This window comes from Tuber melanosporum (genome assembly GCF_000151645.1).
Source record: "Tuber melanosporum whole genome shotgun sequence assembly, scaffold_67, strain Mel28".
Lineage (NCBI taxonomy): Eukaryota > Fungi > Ascomycota > Pezizomycetes > Pezizales > Tuberaceae > Tuber > Tuber melanosporum.
Genome location: NW_003299114.1, coordinates 343545 through 364337, shown reverse-complemented (window position 1 = coordinate 364337; position 20793 = coordinate 343545). Strand labels below are relative to the sequence as shown.

The 20793-nt window shown below is 50.2% G+C and overlaps 4 protein-coding genes; 1 reads left to right on the top strand and 3 right to left on the bottom strand.

The window, feature by feature from the left end:
- Window positions 1-1522: 1522 nt before the first annotated feature.
- GSTUM_00010172001 (uncharacterized protein) lies at window positions 1523-3070 on the bottom strand (the record flags this gene model as incomplete). Its single annotated transcript, XM_002841111.1, has 1 exon — window positions 1523-3070. The coding sequence occupies one exon, from the start codon at window positions 3068-3070 to the stop codon at window positions 1523-1525; it is 1548 nt and encodes a 515-aa protein (XP_002841157.1).
- Window positions 3071-6429: 3359 nt separating this feature from the next.
- GSTUM_00010171001 (uncharacterized protein) lies at window positions 6430-9385 on the bottom strand (the record flags this gene model as incomplete). XM_002841110.2 has 7 exons in its annotated part: window positions 6430-6754; window positions 6821-7515; window positions 7601-7740; window positions 7829-7899; window positions 7954-8319; window positions 8458-8717; window positions 8870-9385. 7 exons carry the CDS (start codon window positions 9383-9385, stop codon window positions 6649-6651), a joined length of 2154 nt encoding a protein of 717 aa, XP_002841156.1. The 3' UTR covers window positions 6430-6648.
- A 73-nt stretch (window positions 9386-9458) lies between these two features.
- Window positions 9459-15055, bottom strand: GSTUM_00010170001 (uncharacterized protein; the record flags this gene model as incomplete). Its single annotated transcript, XM_002841109.1, has 4 exons — window positions 9459-9624; window positions 12237-12620; window positions 12680-12939; window positions 13004-15055. 4 exons carry the CDS (start codon window positions 15053-15055, stop codon window positions 9459-9461), a joined length of 2862 nt encoding a protein of 953 aa, XP_002841155.1.
- Window positions 15056-18766: 3711 nt separating this feature from the next.
- GSTUM_00010169001 (uncharacterized protein) lies at window positions 18767-20792 on the top strand. XM_002841108.2 has 4 exons: window positions 18767-19069; window positions 19129-19243; window positions 19303-20293; window positions 20354-20792. Exons 1-4 carry the CDS (start codon window positions 18974-18976, stop codon window positions 20409-20411), a joined length of 1260 nt encoding a protein of 419 aa, XP_002841154.1. The 5' UTR covers window positions 18767-18973; the 3' UTR covers window positions 20412-20792.
- Window position 20793: the final 1 nt, after the last annotated feature.

The following is a 20793-nucleotide window of genomic DNA, read 5'->3' as shown; positions in this document are numbered from 1 at the left end:
TTCACTTTTTTGTCTAGGCAAGGCATCTCCCAGGGCGTTCCGCCTTGCAGGCTGAATGTGAAAACGAAAGTTGCTTGCAGTGGTGTAACGAGTGAGAAACCATGAGATCCGTCCATTTCTCCTAACACGCTTGAGAGATACCGATGTCTGGAAAATCGGTTCATCGAATAGTGCAAAAAACGTGCTGACAACTTGGTTGCAAATACTTAGTATCGGACCCGACAGCTTTCCGAAACAGGGAGGAAATTGGCCAAGCTAATTCCCCCTAATGACGCTTTCAACTCCTTCCGGAAAAGAAAAAGAAAAAAAAGCCCAAGATGGAAATAATACTCCTGCTTTTCCTTCGAAGCTCACGGGGTTGGAATTATCGGTTTATTCGGTTCAATAGCTTTTCGCGGAATTGGGTTATAGATTCGGGAGCATGGCCTTAATTTTGTATGATACATGTCAGGCGAATGTGATGGACAGACCGGGGCTATTTATCCAGGTATCCTCGTTGCTTGTATGTGTTGTGAAAGTTCGCCTGCACACTGGACTTGGATAGTGGATATTTATGCGCAGCAATGCTCCCAGAGCTTCTCAGGCTAATATCTAAGGAGCGTAGCGAGGTTGCCTCACATGGCTTGGTACAGTACTGTACTTCTACAGCGTAGCACGGCCCGATAGACTAGCTGAGTGATAAATCCAACTTCTGACGTTTACGTTGGCTTTAGTTAACTTGCAACAGTGCTACGGTGTATTGCGTCTTGTCTTGTAATTGAACCTCGTATCATACTGGGGCGTCCAACCCCTCCCCCCCCCTTTGGATAGGGGGGCAAAAACATGGCGAAAAACTGACCCCCGCAGCCTCAAGCTCAATTATTCCAGTAAATACAGCATATCCTCAGGTCCTATAATCTCCGGATTGAACAAGAAGCTGATCCGGAGCTGGATATTGTTCATGATGAGCTTGATGGAGAATATGTTGTTGGGGATGTAGATTGAAGGGTAAAAATCCTACTTTAGGTTTTATATGTCTCATGTTGTGTGACTTGCCTTGACTTGGCCATTTAAGTTTTTACGGTAGCTGATTCCCTACTCTATCGTTACCGTCCGTCAGCGCTGACACATCACTGACGGGGCGAGGAATCTCCAATCGTGATGGCAGGTTTATGGATGTGAGTCTGCCAATCCCCCCCCCCCCAAGTGTACCTTAAACATTGGACTTAGGGTACTGTAGGGCGGTTTGGGTGATATAAGAGACCCTGGATTTATTGCTTCTGCGTAATTGCCGGAGGCATTATATTGGAGTGTTGGTTGGTTGGTCGGGCGTGGACGTAGGGAGGCAGCTTAACATTAGGGTCATAATAATACATTATTATGGCATAACTGAAAAATTGCGCGCCGCATACCTTTGTATATGGCGGTGGTGAGAGAGCACGTACATCGATCTAGCAGGTGATAACTATTGACAAGGAGAAAAAGAATAATGTATCATATGATAAATCAAACAGGAAGGTGGCAGGTGGCGAGCACGAGATGATCAATCCAAGTCCGTAATCCCCATAAACTCCTCCCCCTCCTCCCCATCACTATCCCCACCGCCCCAAGCCTGCACTTTCCGCCTCTTACTCCCCTCAACAGCCCCCCTCTTTCTATTCTCCCTCCTCCTCTCATAGCCACTCTTAGTACTGATCCTCCCTTCCTTCCCATCAGCCGCCTTGCTCCTCGCTTCAACCCCCCTTTTCTTCAGCCGTTCCTTATCACTCTTCCCAACCTTCGGCAGCGCATTTACCAACCACTTCCCCTCCCCCTTCCCCCCTTCACCTCCCCCTTGAGCCTTAGCAATAACCCCCGCAATCCCCTTCACAAAGCGCACATCCCCCTCTGTAAAATACGTAATTGCCAGCCCCCCCTGCACCCCACCACTCCTTCCCATGCGTCCAACACGATGAATATAACCCGCAACAGACGTCGGGATATCGTAATTAATGACACACCTAACACCCCGAAAGTCCATCCCGCGGGCAAGTAAGTCCGTTGTGACAAGCACCCAAATCTCCCCTGCTAAAAAGCGACCCATAACCTCCGCACGCGCAACGTCCGAGAGCTCCGCGTGCAGTACCGCGATCCGGCCCGGGGTAGGTAGGTCGTAGAGGATCTCTGCGACGAGCGCTCTCGCCCGTGGGATCGTCTGCACGAATATTAAGGCGGGCGGGTGGAAGGAGGTTGTGAAGAGCTGGCGGAGGGCCAGGAGCTTGCCGGGTTCGGTTGCGGTGTAGGTTAGCTTTTGGGTGATGTTCTGGATTGTGGTATCTTTCAGGCCGACAATCAGGCGGATAGTGGGTGATGAGGAGGGGGGAATGTGTTGCTGGCAGAGGGTCTCGGTGGAAGAAGAGATTGTCGCACTGAAGAGGGAGGTGCGGAGGTGCGGAGATTGTAATTGTGTCCAGATCCCAAGTGTTTGTGCGCGGAAGAGGGGGTCCAGGAGAATGTCGGCTTCGTCCAAGATTAACCTAGATACTGAGGACCAGTCGGTCTTCTTCTCTTCCATCTCGTCCCCCTCACCGGGGGAGGGGGAGCATGAGGTGGAAGCCTCAAGAGAATGTAACAAAACCGCCGGCGTTGACACCACAACCTCACTCTTAACCCCCTCACCACCCTTCTTCAACAACGCTACACGCACCCCAGTACCCAAAGCCAGCTTCTTCCCCTCATTCACAATCTGACTCGCCAATTCCTTCGTCGGCGCCACCACCACTACCCGCACCTTCTTCCTCTTCCCCTCCCCCCCCCCCTCATCACCTTTCCCCTGCGCGAGTATCCAGTCCAGGACCGGTACCATGAACGCCACCGTCTTCCCGCTTCCTGTCGGCGCGCAGCAGATCAGGTTCTCACCACGCGAGATCACGGGCATCGCACCCATCTGCACTTCTGTCGGGACACGGTACCCCTGCGCTCGGATGTTGCGGTGCAGGCGTGGGGACAACTTATGCAGGTGGGTGAATGAAGTTAGGGGTTGGATCATTAATGCTTCCTTCTTCTTCTTCTTCTTCTTTCCCTCTTCTTCATTAGCATTTGTAGGTTCCATAGGCGTAAACTTTAATTTATGCTTCCTCAGTAAGGCCCTTATCTCCTCCTTCCCTAGTACCGGCGGCTCACATAGGCCTAATTCTTCTTCTCCCTCATCATCGCCTCTATCGTTATCGCTCTTATCCTCATCGTCGACGTTGTCATGAGAGCGCTTGATACCAGCGTTAAAAAAGTCGAGCTCTTTCGGGAGTGCGCCGGAGGAGGATACTGAAGTTGTGGTGGTGGGGGTGGTGGTGGTAGTGATGGCGGATTTACTTGCCCTCGCGTTTGCAGCCGCAGCGGCGGAGCCAGCGCCCTTTGCGAATGTGGTCGAGCGGGTTAGTAGGCGGAATATATCCGCCATTGTGGATTTGTGGGGGTGGTGGTGGTAGTGGGAAGAGTGTGGTGGTAGAAGTAATTTACTCGTATGATAGCATTAGCCGGCGGATGAGATTAGAGAAAAAAAGGTCATGCTGCCAAGACGGGAGGTTCCGGGTCATGGGTGTCACTCGGAGTGGGTTGTAAGCTTCAAACCCCAGGTTGGTGGTTATGTAGTGAGGTGACTGGGAACCCTGGGGAACAGTATTTGAACGCAATAAATTAGGCCTCAATACCCGGACCACTGCTCTTGGATCTTGATACCATTTTTGCACTTCTTGTGGGAACCCACAAGGAGTTTATATTTTCTCAATTTATCGTACTACGGTAAGTCTTGCGGTCAGCCTGCTCCAAGTCTAAACACTCTTGCTGAGCCCCCTGGCAGCCGGGTATGACCTCATCCAAACACGACCACAGAAACCCATCTTCAAAGAGATAAAAGAAAGCCCCTTTACTATCACCTGAAAACCTGGAATCCACCGCCGCCGCCACGATATAAGCCCGCAAAAACGAATGAACGTAAAAGTAATGCATCCAAGAAACACATAAGCACCCCTCAAAAAATAACCCCACCCCCACCCGCCGGCCTTCGAATGACCCACTCCCCGCTCAAACTCCCGTTCACCGCACCCGTCTCCGAGAGCCCTTCGTTCCCCCATTCATCCACTGCCACCGCCGCTTTGCCCTTCCCGTCCTCCCTCCCGCCCCCCCCCTTTCGATTTCTACTCCCGCTACCACCCTTCTCCCAGAAATTCGACCTAACTTTTCCAAACGCCGGGTCGTAAGCATAGCTACTCCGCACCTTTCTCCCACCATTTGTAGTTTCCTGCGCCAACAACTCCGGCACCGCAATTCCCAATTCTGCGGCCAACAGCTGCTGATCTTTATCACCCCAAGCACTAAAGTAGTTCCCTTCACGTCTATCGAGAGCGGGAACGAGCGATAGGCTAAGCCAATTCTTGCGCAGCCAGATGACGACAGTTTCTTTAGCTTCATGGAGGGCGTCGGACTTATTCGGCGCGATAGCTTTCTCCAATTGTCGGATGCCGCGGAATACCCGGGGGCAGTTTTTCTGGTTTATGGTCTTTGGGGATGTTGCTCGGGCGATCAGGTCGTGGATTCCAGGTTTCGCGATTGTGGTTGCTTTAAGAACCGTAGAGATTGGACCGGTGATCTTTGAGCTATCGAGCTTATCCGCGGCTATGAGAGCGCCGTAGTCTAGTAGTGGGTCAATGATCTTCCGGTGCCAGTCTTCTTTCAGATCCGACGTGGCGACAAGGGAAGCAAGTTCATGGATTCTCAGGTAAATTTCCACCATCTTCTGCTCGCTGGCGGACATTTCCTTGCGGACCTTGGTGGCAAGGGCGGTGATTACTACATCGCTGCATTTCAGCAGCGGCCTTTTCCAGAGGTCCTTAATGCCCCGGCTACTACTGAGCAGGTCCAGGCCTTTGTTGAAAATCCAGGTATCCGAGACTTCACAATTGTTTACCTGATCTAGCACGTAGGGCACAATATGCGCACAGCTTGCGCCAACACAAGTGAACTCATGCGCCATCCGAACAACCGAGTAATGGGCCCAATGTTTGAGATCAGTAATCTGTAAGAAGTCCGCCGCACGCACAATCTCAAAGAGCCGATCGATGATCTCAACGGGGGGGCTCTTGGTTCCCGCCGCATTGTACAAACTGCAATCCGGAGACCCGCCGGGAGAGACGGGAGAGCTATTCATGTGCTTGTCGAGCTCGTAGTTCCCGAACATGGACCACAGCTCCGCGTCGTATACATACGAAATGACAGCCCACAACCCACAATTCGTAAACTCCTCCGTGTAGAACGTAGCCTCGGTAGCGTGAGCATCACGAAACGCAGAACTGAACTGCGTCTTGAAGTATGCTATACGAATGGGCAGTAAGAAACGGTGCACCTTCGCCGAGTGGACCGGCATTTCGTCCCCCGGTTCTCTTAGATGAATAGTGAAATCCGGCACTAAAACTTCCGGGAGTCCGGTGCTCAATACCGGTTCTTGGAAAACTGCATGAGGTCCCTCCGCTTGCGGATACACGTCGTTCATGGCCTTCCACAACCCCGCCAAGGTCTCCTTCGTGTAGCATTTTTCCAAAATACCCTCAATAATACACTCCAGATCCTTGCCCTCGGGGACGTGGACATTTCGTCCGTCGCCTTCACCGAAGTCCGTGTGGAGTTTATTTCCCGCTGCTATATAGAAGAGAGGAGAGTAAGTGCGGTGCTCATCCCCATCGGAAAAGATGAATCTTATGTCTCCATTTTCGGAGGCATCTTTCTGGAGCCGGCTGAGGTGGGACCTAAGCCCGTCAGTTCCACCCATGAAATCGTACGGGAAGACATCGTAAACTTGGAAATGCGGTTTTGAGGACCTCATGGCGAGAGAGGTTCGAATGGGGGATATGGTGATCGTACCATAGGTTGGGGGATTTAAGAGTAGAAGAAAGAGAGGATGGGTTAAGCGTAGCAAGCCCTGAAAAAGGACAAGAGCTGTACCGGTATGATACTTGTACTTGTTAATGAGCGCCTGCCGGTCTGACACAGGCCCTAAAAGGCACAAGCCTCATGAGAAGACAATGGTAGGGTAATAAGCCTGCATAGAGCCTTCTCTTGCAACACAACCCCGAGCCTCAACTCAACCCCAGTATCCTGACCCCCATTCCATGATCAGACGTCAACACTCAATCACACTAGGAATCCCAACTATGATACCAGTATTCTCAACCAAAAACACCGTCACCGTTGCCACAATTGTCAAACCCTCCCATTGTGCCGGATGGCATCTGTGAGATGACGTCTGTGAAAGCACCAGCCCGAACTCACAGAGCCCCACAGAGCCGCACAGAGCCGCACAGAGCCGCATACCGTAGCTTAATTTTCGCAAAAGGTATCATATTTATTTCACAAGAAGCCAGTCCGGGAACCATGCCCCACGCATCACTGGCGGACGATAAATCAAAACCCACAGACCAGCAAAAAAAAGATACCATGCCATAATATCATATTATCACATTGTGACCTTCGCTTCAACTTTTAGCAATCTTGTACTAGCTAGACAAACCGCATCAGGAGAATTAAGATGCAGGAACTTCGCGAACATGTAAGCAAACATGAATAGGAAAAAAGGTACAAGAAGAAAGAGAGGAAAGAAAGAAGAGAAATATAAAAATAAAGTGAAAAGCTAGCACAAAGTTATTCTCCCAATGGCATCCCCTCAGCTTCATTACAAAGCGACCTCCAGTTATCTGCGTGCAGTTCAGCGTATTTCACGCGCTCTTGACTCCAGTCTTGGTGCAATCTATTGCGATTATTAGCTACGCTCCCGGTGCCTTAATCCAAAAGGCGGAAGGAAGAGGGAACAAACCTAGCAACATGATACTGACTATTCTGGAAATAAACCAATTCATCCCTAATGCATTCCTTGATCAGGACTCCTCTAGCATGCTGGTCGACAATGCTCTTCTTGTCTCTACTAATGCTCTCTTGAACCTTCTCCTCTTCTCCCGGCTTTCCGGGTTCCGTGCGGTGGCGAAGCATTTCGAGTTTGGCCTCATTCTGCTTGATTCTCCGCTCGAGTTGAGGGATGTTGTCTACAGCGTAGCGGTCCTTGCGTTCGAATAGTTCGCGCATGCTAATGAGGCAGTCGCGTTGGCGCTTGAGGTCCTCGAGGACGCCTTGGTCCCAGGCCTTTGTCTCATCTTCGATAAGGGATTGTGATTGCGAAAGATGCTTAGCAACTGCTGTCAGTCCATCATTAAGTAATGGGATTTCGCTTGTGTCGACGGCATAAGTAGCTTCGGAGACGTCGGTCAGAGACCGAAGAGCACCAGAGAACCTCATGTAATCTGCTGCAATGCCCTCCTGACGTTTCTCAAGACGTTCGACAAGATTGCACAGCTGGATGTAAATCTCGGAGGACTTACGCAGCCCACTGCGAACCATATCGAATGTGTTCTCCAGGTTTTGTGGTAGACGCTCCTCAAGCCCAGGAGGAAGGGCCTTTCCAGAAAACTCCTCCTGAACCGAAAGGTTGGCCTGCTTGCGCCAAACGGACAGCTCCTGTTGCTTATTTTTTTAGCACGCCCATGATTTTTCACAAATCGCAATAGCCAACGACATTGTCAGTGAGTGTAAGGGTACATACCGTGGGAACCGTCAAAAACATAATCACAAGCTGCTCCTGCGAAAGGACCGGGTGACGGACAATTGCATTGGCAAATCTGGATAGTCCTCTCCTACGGCGCTCTAGGAATGCCGCATCGGCTGAGAGATAGTGCCCATTAACTACGCGACCGTGAATAACGTTATTTCCGCTTCGATACGAAACCACAAACAGACCCACAAACAACATCTCAAGGTAACTGGAACTTACCAGCCAACCGTTTAGGGGGCAATAGAGGTAGCTGCCGAAACGGGAACCGTTTATGAAGGCAATCCAATAACCTGCACGTAGCGGGCGTCAGACCATCTCCCGGTAAATCATGGATGGTGACTTACCAAACAAAGTCACTATATCGCCTAACAACCCTACTCTGTCTCCTCGCACTTGCAATTTGGTAATTACGATGCTGGAACATAAACATCCCCTCCTTCTCTGGCAGCACAGTCACAGTGACAACCTCCTCCGGACCTCTTGGAACCCTCATCCTTCCCAACCCACCACCATCAGACCCAGTAATAGTAGGCGCAGAGCCATTCAGACTATTTCCACCCAGGCCACCGAACGAACCATGCCTCTGTCCCCTTCCAGGGTTCGACTCCCCGAAAACAGCAGACTGGTTATAAGTGCTCCCCCCAAGCGAGTCTTGTCTCTGAGGGGCATCGTAAACCCCCCAAGACGAAGCGGATGTCCGACTTGCATCGCTCTGTCTAAGGGCAGAATGGATATCATCAGGCTCATGATCCCCATCACCTATATGCTGTATGGTCTGAGAGGGGCGAGAATAAGCGGAGTGATTACTATCAAGAGAAGGATCCGTGGGTGGCATTCCAAGCGTAGACGCAGATGGCGTATATTCAAAAGTATTTCTCTCCGTAGGAGGGGTCGGCTGACGGTTGCTTCCACTGTTATCTATAATAGCTACCCGATTGTCCTGTTGGTTGACGTGATCATGGTTTTCGTGCATCTCAGGACTCCCCCACGGATCTGATTCAGCGCCAAATATGCCGGCTGCGTTTCTCGGGCGGGTCGGAGCAGTGCTTATAGGAGTGGATTGTTGGCGATGGACAACTTTAACGGGCGTGGTTGAGGTAGGGAGATCCTGGGCTGATTGTGAATGGTGTGGGGGAGGAGCAACGGATTGGTTGATCGAAGATGCAATAGAAGTGGTCGGAGTCTCAATAGTCTTCGAGAGGTGGGGACGACGAGACTTAGCTAAGTCTGGTATGGGCAAATCTAAATCCAAATGTCAACATGGCACTTTATTCTTTCCTTCCTACTGCCAGGCTGCAAGGGATAATACTCACTCTTCCTCGAGTCGTCCACCCCGTCGATAGTGACTTCTTCACCTTGCTGCTCCAATCCAACCAGCGCCAGCAAAACGTAAAATTCCTCACGACCGATGCTTTGTTTTCCGCCTTTTATCAAAATGCTCAAAATTCTGTCCTCGATGCCATACCCATCGGCATCAGCTTCCTTGAGTACCTGCTTCACACCAGCCAAGGCAACCCCGCCTCCAGGGCTTCCAAATTGATCCGAAAACGACTCGTAAAGGAAATCGTATCTCTCGGGAATATTCGCATTCTCTTTCGTGAGTAGCGTCTTTGAAATGTCCGTAGGAGCACCGCGCCGGGCCGTGGGAAGCCCAGCCGAGTTCCAGGCACCAGCGCCAGAGTCATCAAACAGCGAACCGGGTGCGGACTCGAATTCTTCATCCGCAAAGAGAGAAGAGCGAGAACGACCTGGGGGGGAATCACCAAATAGCGACATGGTTGCTAGCGAGGAGAAAAGAGACAGAGAGGAGAAGAACAATACCGGTAAGTTACGAGCTCGCAACCCGGGATTACTTGCACTGCTCGTTGCACCCGCCCTGCTGCCCCCCCCCAGTCCAATCAGCAGCCAGCCATCCCGGAACTGTCCCAATTTGGAATACCTGATACCGGTACGGTACGTACCGGGTCAAAACCCTCGCTTGAGTAAAAGCCATAAAACTCACCCCGTTCCCAGAACTACGCATGCGCATGGCACATCACTCACACCAAAATACTATGATAACTGTAAAAGCCCGTTGCGGCACAAGTGCCTACCTGTAAGCCAACAGCACCGCTTAAATTATAGCTTAAATTTAACATGAACTTCGCTATGCTCAACTTGGCCCCAAAGTGAAAGAGAGCTCAGTTGAGTGACCGTATCAGCACCATATTGGTGCTTCGCTACTACACTCGATAAAATTCTGCCAAGGGTAACAGATATCTTCAGATATCTTCCTCGGGTTCCCGCCTGGAACATGCGAAGAGAAATCGAAACAGCCCCGATAGGTTCAAAGCATTAAGAGTAGTAACGAATGCTGGGAAACCCCCCCCCCCCACCACTCGATATGTCCTAAAATATAGATAAATTGCTTTCACGTTAACAATTATCATTGTGCTATCAGGGCATTTTCTCCTACAGCTTCAGTACCAGCGTGATTATTGGGATGAGGAGTACTTGGGGAATCACATAGTGGAGAAGAGGCTATGGGGAAAATTATCCCCCCCCTTTTTTTTTCGATCCAACATGTCAGGTTAGGCACAAGTTACATAACTATTCGAGAATATCAGTCTACACCCTGGCTCTGGACCAAGTTCCGCACCCAGCTCTCTTTTGAACCCCATGGCTAAAATCAAGACAACATACCTACAATGTCAGCATAGCAATGGATGGTATTGGCGCAAACGCTAGTATTCCTTCCGATCGCTACCAATCCATATAATTATGCACCTGTCCGAAGAAAAAAATCAAAAATCATAGCAATCATGCTCCATCACTCGGGGGGCTCAGGGCTGGAAATACGGGTATCGGAAGTATTCACCCCAACGCGATGGAAAGTACATGATATGTCCTCTCTCTACAAACTTATCCCCTTCCAAGAAATTCCGGCTTCCACCTTTTCCACTATGGCAAGACTTCGAATTCGCCCACATACCGTAGACTATAAACTCGTTCGATCCACCATCTAGGATCTGGTCCAGATCCATCAGAAACAAAAAACTCAGAGAAAGAACAGTGCCATCCATATGGAGTATAGCCTGGGGAGACAGAGCTTACGGGATCTACTAGCATTCGCTATTTTGTTAACCTGATCTGCTAAGCCCATTGTGGTTTAGGAAGTGATTTCTGCTGACATCCCCGATGGTGGATTTAACGAGTTTATACAAGTGCGGTAGACTACTAGTTCAACCAACGATGGCGGCGATAGTGGAATTCAACCACAGAACTACTCGTGGACAACCGTCCAGCTGCTCGGCAAAGGTTTATTTCATTCTTTTCCATATATCTTTGGTATTGGCTGCAGCCAGCTCACTCCAGCCGTAGGGTTTCAGGGACCGCGAGCTCCAAGTGAGTAAAAGGGTTAGAGATCTAACAACTCGTGTCGGGGCGGGGTTCATCGGCGTGCTTGGGGTGGGATCTCCCTTCTCCAGTGGCAGATGGGGCTGGTTGGGTCAGCTCTGGTGGCGTTCCTTGGAGTAAGGTTTCCGTGCATTCGAATTTTCACTGATGCTGAAACAAGGGCTTGTATCATGGTTCGCCGGGTATACATGCAATTGAGAGACTCGCAGATAGATACATTCCATGGATTGTTGATAGTCTTGATTCTGTTCCCGCAATGCAGTAGTATTAATACGAGCCGCAAAAGAATTATCGTACTCCATAGCATGTTGCTGATACATTATTCTCAGAGAACCAAAGACGCCTCTAATCCTGTGAAGAAGGTCAAGAGAATAGCGGGGGCGCGGTGCAAGAAACTACGAACGAGACCATGTCAAGGGGCCCGACGAACTAACAAGTGGGACAAGCAGTGCCGGAGAAAGTGGTGCGACGACGATCACGGTATCATACCGTATAATACTGTACAGTAACTCATGGAAACCCACCACTTCCACGCTGTTTACGTAATCGAGATGTCCAACAGACCCTGCAGCAAACTTCGGGGCGTCATCAGCACATCAACGGTAACCCTATCGGAGAGGTTGGTTCTTGTTTCTTGCTATGATACCGGTTGCGGAGGGAACGGCTGAATTCTCATCCGCTCGCTCCAGCATACGAGTAGTGTCGTGGTAGGGTTCGGGTTTCATCTTGCTAAGCCAACTAAAATTTCTGACAAGTTGCCTTCTCCCGTTTCCCCCGCAGAGTACGCTGCGTACGATTGAAGGAAGATTAATGTCGTACGTATTACTATATACAGCTCTGGCACAAGTTGCTCGGGCATAGAAAGAAAGAAGTGGCGAGGCTCTATTAAGAAGCCGAGTGATGGCACGTGAGGAAAAGAAGTCGGAAAACTTCGCAAGACACTGCAGAAGCGCCCAGCAACGTTCAGAGATATTATTGCCAACACTCCGCTATCGATGGGTCAAGCCTTGCTATGGCTGACACCCACACACTATTGAGCCCATCTAATACAGTACCCGCCCCAAAGCCACGGTATTCTAACCACATGAGGAGTAAATCATCTATCATACGAAAGAAGGGAAAAAAAGAAAAAAAGAAAATCTCACCCCACCCCACCCCATCCCACTTCTGAGTTAGATAGCAAAGCCCACCGAAATCTAGCTAGCCAGGCCGCGGTCCTTCCTCTTCAGACTCAGACATTCCTTGACTTGGGGTGATCGTAGTATCACCCCACCCAGCACCCCCACTCCCCTCAACAAGTCTAGCATTCAACTGGCCAAACCACCTCTCCCGACTACGTCTATCTCCCCCTCCCTCAGCGACTCTGGCAGCCCTTGTAAGGCGCCTTTTTCCATTCCTACCACCTTGGGAGAGCAGCCCACTGATTCTCTTCCTCTCCTCCTCTCTGGCCAGGTCATGCCTCGTGATGCCTCTAACGTACGGAGCCGCATCAATCATTAAAGCCACGCGAGAACCGGTGACGACCGAGTGTGAAATGGAGGGGGCGGGTGAAAAGATCGTAGAGGTGGATCCAAGCGATTGGAAAGCCTCTCGGATGTAGATATCTGAAAGGGGACTGGAGCTGTGCCGTCAGAAAGCGTGTTAGATGCAACCATACTGAGCGATTGGAGATACCTGAGCTCATCCCTGATACTTCCCCTATCGGCGATGGTGCTGATGATTTCTTCATCGCGAATCGCATTAAGTGGAGAGATGGACAAGGCGGTTGCTTTATCATTAAGATGCACCCTTGCCAGCGATCTCACGCAGATCGAGATATTTGTCTCTGTTGACCAAGGCGTGGCCACGGGATCCGTCTGCAGAGTTTGATACCCCATGACATCGTCCAAACGAACTTTTGCACCAATCAGGGGGAGTGTGGTATCGAATGCAGCCTTAAGCATGATGGTCAGTCGTTTCCACTCCAACCACCCCGTTGGGTCGAGTCATGAAGCCTACCTCAGTGCTGTCCATGCCCGAGCCAGCGCACATATCCACGGAGCTCATTGCCTCAGCATAGTCGTCCCATATTTCCAAAGATTGGAGATCCTCCCCGAACCCAGTAGAGAAATCCTTTAATTCCTTGTCCTCCCCGGATCCTACATCAACTCCCCATTTTTCCCATACGTCATTCCATTTCGCCTCGTCACTGGCCCCTCTCAGGATCCAATCCATGCCTTTGCGATAAGTGTTTCTACTGATCACCCTAAGAACGTTTCCATTCTCATCACGGTCGGATCCACTGGGCCACCGTACCAACATCCAGTCCAACCCCCCCTTCCTATCCCCCACCCCCATTCTGCACCAGAACTCAAGTTCCATCAAGCTAGCCCTAAGATCCCGGCCTGTTGCCTTTACCAGTGTCATGACAGCCTCCCTGCGAAGCATATGACCTTCATTGGCACATATCAGGAGTAGGTGATCGACGATCAAGTCCATCGGCGGCGGTGTCAATCTTAAGACAGCGTGTAGCGATAGAAGGTCAATCGGCAGAAGACCCTCATCATTGCAAGTCATCACAACCGGGCGTTTGGACTGCGCGATAAGCGAGAGCACAGTGGACCAGAATTGTTTGTCTTCATCAAATAATAGATCAACCTCCTCCAGAAGAAGGAGTGATTGCTGCTGAGACTTATTGAGCTGGAGATCTTCCTCAGCCTGTGCTTTGTTTCCAATCTTGCTTTTGAAAAACGAGGTAGCACTCGCCGAGGCACCTGCCTTGGTCTGGTGCACAAGGTGATTGCGAGTCATTTCTCCCACAAGGTCGAGAATATCTTTACCACCCCTCTTGGCCCCGGGAGAGACTTCGAAGACGGTGAACCCGACTTCCTTCGCAACTGCGTAAACGGTTGCTGTCTTCCCGCATCCATTGGGGCCACTTATGACCACAGCGTTCACAAGTCTGTCGGGTTCTCTGAGAATCCCAGAGGGGGAATCAGTTCCTTTATCGCCAGCGCGTATGGTGGACTTCTTAACGCCGGGAATTGTAGAATAATCTGTGTCCTCAGGATCGGTTATCTCGTCCATCTCATTCTGCTCTTCCTCGCTATCAATGATGAACCCAGCAAGCTCATCATCGTCCTTCTTACGCTTTTTCTTTCTCCTTGTAGCTGCTTTCCCCGCTGCTGCTCCAAGACTGTGTTTTTTCTTCCCCTTGGTACCTTGTTTCTGATTGTTGGAGCCAGTACCCACGTTCTCCACCTTTAAGGCCACCAACCAATCCTTCAAGATCCGAGGTTCTTTGCCGATTTGCAGTACTTCACTGGAGGAAGTCGGTGCATACTTAGCCTCCCAGGCCTGGCTCTCGCATTCATCCTTATCAAAAGCACTAAGTTCTCTGCCCAGCCTATCGTAAAGATTCAGTAGTGCTTGGTGTGGCCGCGTCTCCAATCCTCCAGAACTTATGCTCGAAACCGAATTTTCTCGGCTACGTGGAAGTTCCAACGCACTGTTATTCGGATGAGGTAGTCTTGCAGCAACCCTCTCTCGCACTGCTTCTTGGAATTTTATACCAGTAGTAACGACACGTTTTGGGAGTCTAATATCACAGGGAATCTCGCGGAATCGTCTCTCATGATAATCCGCTGACAACATATCCTCTCTCTGAGCATTGATGTCGAGGTGTGATGTGAACTGCCTGAGTATATCCTCCTCGGGAGAGATTGCAACCACAGCATCCTTTAGTTTCCGTTCTTTCAATACGAGCTCGCCCTCTAGCCTGTGAACAATAGACCCCTCTTCCGAGGGACCACGAACATGGCAGTTATATTTTGAAGGCCATGGAGGGCCAACTGCCCCACTATTTCTCAGGGAGCGGCTATTCACGGAATTAAGGTACGATACAGGCCCCCGTACACCGAGTCTAACAGATGGCAAGTGTGTCTGGCTATTGCCAAAGAAACAGGAACTACCCTGCGGTTGATCCGGCAACCCGGGAGAAATTGTCTTCACGCGATCAGCACCGTCTCCGCTCGGAGGATTAGTAATCGGAGTATTGTCGAGTTTCTTCATGCCACCAGGCTTGAAGAAAGGATGGACTGATTTCGCGCCTAGCGAAGCAGCTGTCCTTCTCGGCATGTCGCAAATTGTGACAGCCGGCGCAGGCTTCGTACGGGTTTCCAGAATAGGACGATCTAGATCTAATAGAGGTGGGTCCTTTTTCTTCCCCAAGAGACTGAACGCATTAACTGGCGGCATGGCTGGGCTTTCCGGAACGATTAGCGGACTGCTCCGAATCATCAAAACCCCCGTCTCGTAGTCGTAGGTAACCTCCTTTTTCCTCTGGACAGCTTCCTCAAGAGCGGATAAGGGTGCCTCGTCACGCTTGTGAGTTGTACTGGGAGGGAGGTCGGGCTCGGGAAGAGGCGAGGATGGTATGGGTACAGGGTTGTTTGGTGGTATAAACGGGTCGTTAGGCAGAACAATGGTGCCAGTATTTGGACCAGAAGTCACGCCCCGGCGGCCCCGCCTTCTTCCCCTCCGATCACCTGGTACAGGCAGGGGAACCGCACCAGACGTCTTCCCTCCAGATTTACCCTGCTTTCCTAAGAGATTAGAAGTACTGGGGAAAGAAACCCCTTGGGACGTATCCCCTGCCGGGGATGACAGTTTGGCCAATCCCGCACCCGGGACTCGGATAATCAGAATACGCCCATCCCATGAAGAATAGGCTTTAGGGTTTCCAATAGTGTTGTTCAAGCTTTCTTGGGGAGCAGAAGGAGGCTCATGCGAATGCTCCTCGGGTGCGTCGTTCTGGCCGCCTCCTAAGGAATTCGATGTCTTCTTTCTTCTCTTCCTTTTATCGCGGTTAGGATCAATTTCACAACCCCCAATAGCATCCTTCGATAGTCCTGGTGAAGAGGCCAGTATGGGTAACGAGGAATGGGAGCCTGGAGGAGCGGTAGTGTTCGTATCTCCGGATGCATTGGACAGTCCCGTTTCGGCAGTAGTCTTCTTCTTCCGATGTTTCGTCTCTCGAGGCTTCGTCGGTTTCCGAGGGTTTGAATCGGAACGTGCTCGAGATTTTTTAGGTTTAACTTCGGCTTCATTATCTGAGATTGACGCAGGTGTTATAGGATGGCTCCTCTTTCCCTTTGATGGTAAATACCTCAACTCGTTACCTATGAAAACAGCTTATTAGTAAAAGATATATCTCTTCATTGCCAGAAAGAGATTAACGTTTTTGATTGTCAAAAAACGGATGAATTGCCGGCTTTGCAGTCGTGATCTCCTGCTGGAATGAAGATTTTTGTTCCGGCTGCTGGCCCAGTTGATCCCTCCCACTATTCAAGAGTGCACTGTTGCCAACAATACAATCCGCAGACGACATGTTTGCCCAGGTGACGGCCTCAGATAAAGCCGCACGGGCTGGAGGCCTTGCTTCTCGCTTGGTCCGCAAGTATGTAGGCGTGCTGGCGTGGAAGGGTGGTATTTCGTTCCCGTTTCAACTTCGTGGTCGAAATTGCAGACCTCTAGTGGACGCGTTGAGGCTGCGGTGGGCCACGGAAATCAGGGTACGTGACGCGGGCACGCGAATACAACAGCCGAAGGAGGCAAGAAACAAGCGGAGGTAAAGACTGAAGGAGCGAATGTTGAAATGGAGAAGAGACCCACTAAGAAAAGAAAGAAAAAACCTCTAAATTCTAAAAAGCTATCGCATCAGATGCAACTGAAGAAATTGGCGTGAAGGGTCGACATGAGCTTTTGGTTTTCTGCTCCACGCGGTCATGATTCTTGGCCAAAGTAACTTTTGTTGTAGAAGCGCCAAGGGTGGTGTCAGCTCCCCTGCTTCGGAGCCTCATGAAGATCTCGAATCCAGGCATTCATCCTCTGTCCCAGCACGGTGGTCTCAACCATTGATCATGTGCAAGCCCGAGTATCATGCCCTCTGATACGAGGGTTGTGAATACTGTGTCGCTATCGCACAGTACAAGCACAGTGCGTCCTAAAACATGGTGTGCAAGCGCAATCGGACCATCCTGGTGTTCGGAAACCTCAAGAATCTCTCTCCCATCGAGACTTTAAAAACTCTTGACGATCGGAGCGAGATTGAAAAAAGAAGAAAAAAAAAAGATTCCTCCTACCATAGACATACCGGTAGATCGGGCCATGTTTTGACCCGACCCAGTGAAGATCTCTACCGGTAGATCCCCCTGTTAGTTCTCTCGACAAACCGTTGGTATGATATCTGTGGCCAGGAATCGCCCTCCAGAGCCCTATGGAGATGTTTCTTCGTTCTTATCCGGTCAGTCAATGACTGCATTTGTCTGAGGAACGAGGGAGTATTTCCCTTTTCGGCTTTTCTCAGATTGTCAAGGCCCTTTAAAGTTGAAATGGTAGAGTAGTAGCAGCATCCCGGCCAAGCACTTGAATGGGAGTATTATACGGTACTCGAGTACTGTGCTAGTACAGTACTCGTACATAGGGCCCATGGGCTTCCGGCGGTTGAATACCGGTACCGTAGCCTACCGGCAGAGCACTGTAAGTTGGATAGACCACTGCTCTCGGGCTCGAATATTACTCACCAAATACTGCGAAGCTACGCCCACACACATAGTATCGTATCAGCACACGATCGAGCGAACTACCGGAACGCCGGCACTGACTGATATTGCTCGTAACACCATCCTCTCTCCCACACCCGATTGCAGGGTGGTATCTGAATCGCACGTTTATACTCCCCACCGAGAAGCCAGCCTCACGACTCAGAGGTAATTTTACCGTATCATACAACAAGTATTGTACCGGTATGGTGATTCCCCACGCCCATACGGTACCGCACCGGTGCATCATTCACTCTTGCTGCTATACTGTACGAGTACTTGTGCGGCCCCTGCAAAGCGGGCAGAGAGAAGTGAGGGGGGAGGATTGCCGAGCGCCAAAGGGTTACTTACACCTGTGATCACTGCATCATGACATTGTACGGTTTTCCCCCCATAAACACGGCATCCGAAGCCTCACGTAGTCTACCGTTAAGGCTGTATCTATACTCGAGTATAGCACTATACGATACAAGAACTCGTACATACGAGCCCCGATACCATTGTGGATCGGCAGACTTACTTGTACCACAAGTTACCAGTGTCGGGGAACGAACGAACCAGGGCAGCACAAGACAAATCAAATTCCTACAGTAAGACACACCGTTAATTCCTTCTCATCGGGTCATAGCGTACGGTTTCGATAAATTCAACGGTGGCCGATCCAGGCAAAGTGCCCGTATCGGCAACTCGCGATGCGCGTGCTCCCACTTCTGAGTCAGTCGTTAGAGTTGGAATACCGGGAGTCTACTCGTACATTCCCCTTCGCACTCTCCTCCAATCACCCGCAAATTTTCCCACCAAGCATCCTGCAGGGCACCCACCGGTACTCGAATCGATTACTTGGATCCCCCGAGTATCTTAGCCCAGAACGGCAAGACAAGGGCCCACCGGGGAAAAGTGTGTCCGAAGTTTTCTTCGTGTTTTTGGTGGATTCACGCCAAGAGAAATAAGAACTTCAGCCTTTTTCCCCCAGTAAACACATTAGGACGGTTAGGCGCGTCTGAAATTATGCTTTTGCTCGGTAATTTCCTTCCCGCACAATAACTAATCTAATGGCTTCGAGGTGAGAGCAACTGGGATTCAAAAGAAAAGAAGAAAGGGATGCTGTCGTGTTCACCCCTCGTTCCTTCTTTACTTCCTCTCCTCCCACTACCAGTATCCGTTTGCGCACTTTGGCCATCCGACTCCATCAAACTGTTGCCATTGAGTTCGCTTTTGTTGCTGTCTTTGGGGTCCATTGGCTTTCGTCAACCGGGAAAAGGAGGCTTAGAGCAGAGGACACATACGAGTTCGAGAACCCCACCGACACGAATTACGGGTCCCATTGCTTTGAAGAGAGTTCACACTTGGACCCCAGAAGTTCGGGCGGGAACAAGAGCAGAAAAATATGGGTAGACCGAGACGAACATCCTCCCTGGGCGAGGACATCCGGGGTGATACTTCAGCTCCTGGAATATCAACCATGAGCACATCCCACGCACAGGTAAACACCCCTTGTCTCCCCTAATTTTGGCCCGGTAAACAAACATTGTGCCATTCTAGAGAGCTGCTTCACGAAGTCGACGAAGGGCTTTATCCAAACCTCGGCCACCATCGAAATCCCGAGCTCAGAGCTTTTTCACCTGGTACCGCGAGATCTCTTACCGCAGGACATGGAGTATATTCCCACCTTCCCACATTTGAGATCAAGACATGAAGCTAACCTGTGGTCTGCAGTAAACCCCCTGGTGGCTATGGCCCTGGTAATGGGAGCTTATGGCTTGAACCCCACTCCCGAGAATCCATTACATGCTTGTATTTTCTTATCCTATCCCGAACCTCCGGATCCGACCTCACATGCGCCTACAGAGACGCAGTATGGTAAAGGAATGAACGACTTTCTCTTTGTTCTATTTTACACCTTCTTCTTCTCTTTCACTCGTGAGTTCCTCATGCAGCAGGTCTTGCGGCCGCTAGCGATCTGGTGTGGTATCGCCAAGAAGTCCAAAGTTTCCCGCTTCATGGAGCAGACTTACACCGCAATCTATTTCTCTATCTTCGGCCCATTCGGGTTATACGTAATGTCTAGAACACCAATCTGGTACTTTAATACTACAGCATTCTACGAAAGATACCCGCACTATACCCACACAGCCGATTTCAAAACCTACTACCTCCTCCAAGCTGCATACTGGTCGCAACAAGCGATAGTCCTAATGCTCCAACTTGAGAAGCCGCGCAAGGACTTCAAAGAGTTGGTATTGCACCACATCGTGACCCTCTCACTCATAGGCCTCTCCTACCGTTTCCACTTCACTTGGATCGGGGTTGCCGTTTTCGTCACCCACGACATTTCGGACTTCTTCCTCGCAACTTCCAAGACGCTAAATTACCTCGACCACCCATTCACAGGTCCATACTTTGCCTTCTTCATTCTCGTTTGGATCTACATGCGTCACTACATCAACTTGAAGGTCATCTGGTCCATTCTCACGGAATACGAGACCGTCGGAGTCTGGGAACTCGACTGGGTCACCCAAGTGTACAAATGTCGCATCGCACAGGTCATCACAGGCGGTCTTTTGGGTAGTCTGCAAGCAGTGAATCTCTTCTGGCTATGGCTAATCTTGAAGATTGCGTGGAGATATGCCGTTAGCAACATTGCCCAGGACGAGCGCAGCGATGATGAAGATGAAGAGGAGGAGAGCAGTGAGAGTGTTGAGGCTGAGTACATGCCCCTCAAGCTTTCCCTCTTCTGAACTTGTGCTAATGCGAGGACGCGGAGTAGCTCCCCAAAGCCGCATATCACCTGTGAAGACGAACAAGAGATTAAGAAAAAGATGTAATATCAATACATACCCACCGGCAAGTTTTTTCCCGAAAATAGGAAAGAGAGAGGACTTAAATGACGTTCCCCGTACGATATTAACACTGTCCCGAGCAGTGTCCCCATTACATTAATCCCTTTTACTCCTCCACCTTACTCCTCATCCTCTTTTTTTTTCTTTTTCGGTTTTGTTTTTCTCTCACTGGCAGAACTTATACTAGCTGGTCACCTGTACGTACTATTTAATGAAGGAAGGCCTAATGGTTAGAGAGATATCATACATGGGAGAGGGGAAAGGTGCACCACACAGGATAGGACAAGACATAAGGTGCGGATAATTATTAGAGATGATGCACCGGGTGCTCAAGCTGGCAAATATCAATATATAATATTATAGCGAT

Bases quoted from the DNA above. Each gene is read 5' to 3' on its own strand.
- GSTUM_00010169001 (XM_002841108.2), top strand. From the start codon at position 18,974: ATGGGTAGACCGAGACGAACATCCTCCCTGGGCGAGGACATCCGGGGT. The intron at 19,244-19,302 runs GTATATTCCCAC...TGTGGTCTGCAG, and splicing joins CTCTTACCGCAGGACATGGA to TAAACCCCCTGGTGGCTATG. The intron at 20,294-20,353 runs GTACATGCCCCT...GACGCGGAGTAG, and splicing joins AGTGAGAGTGTTGAGGCTGA to CTCCCCAAAGCCGCATATCA.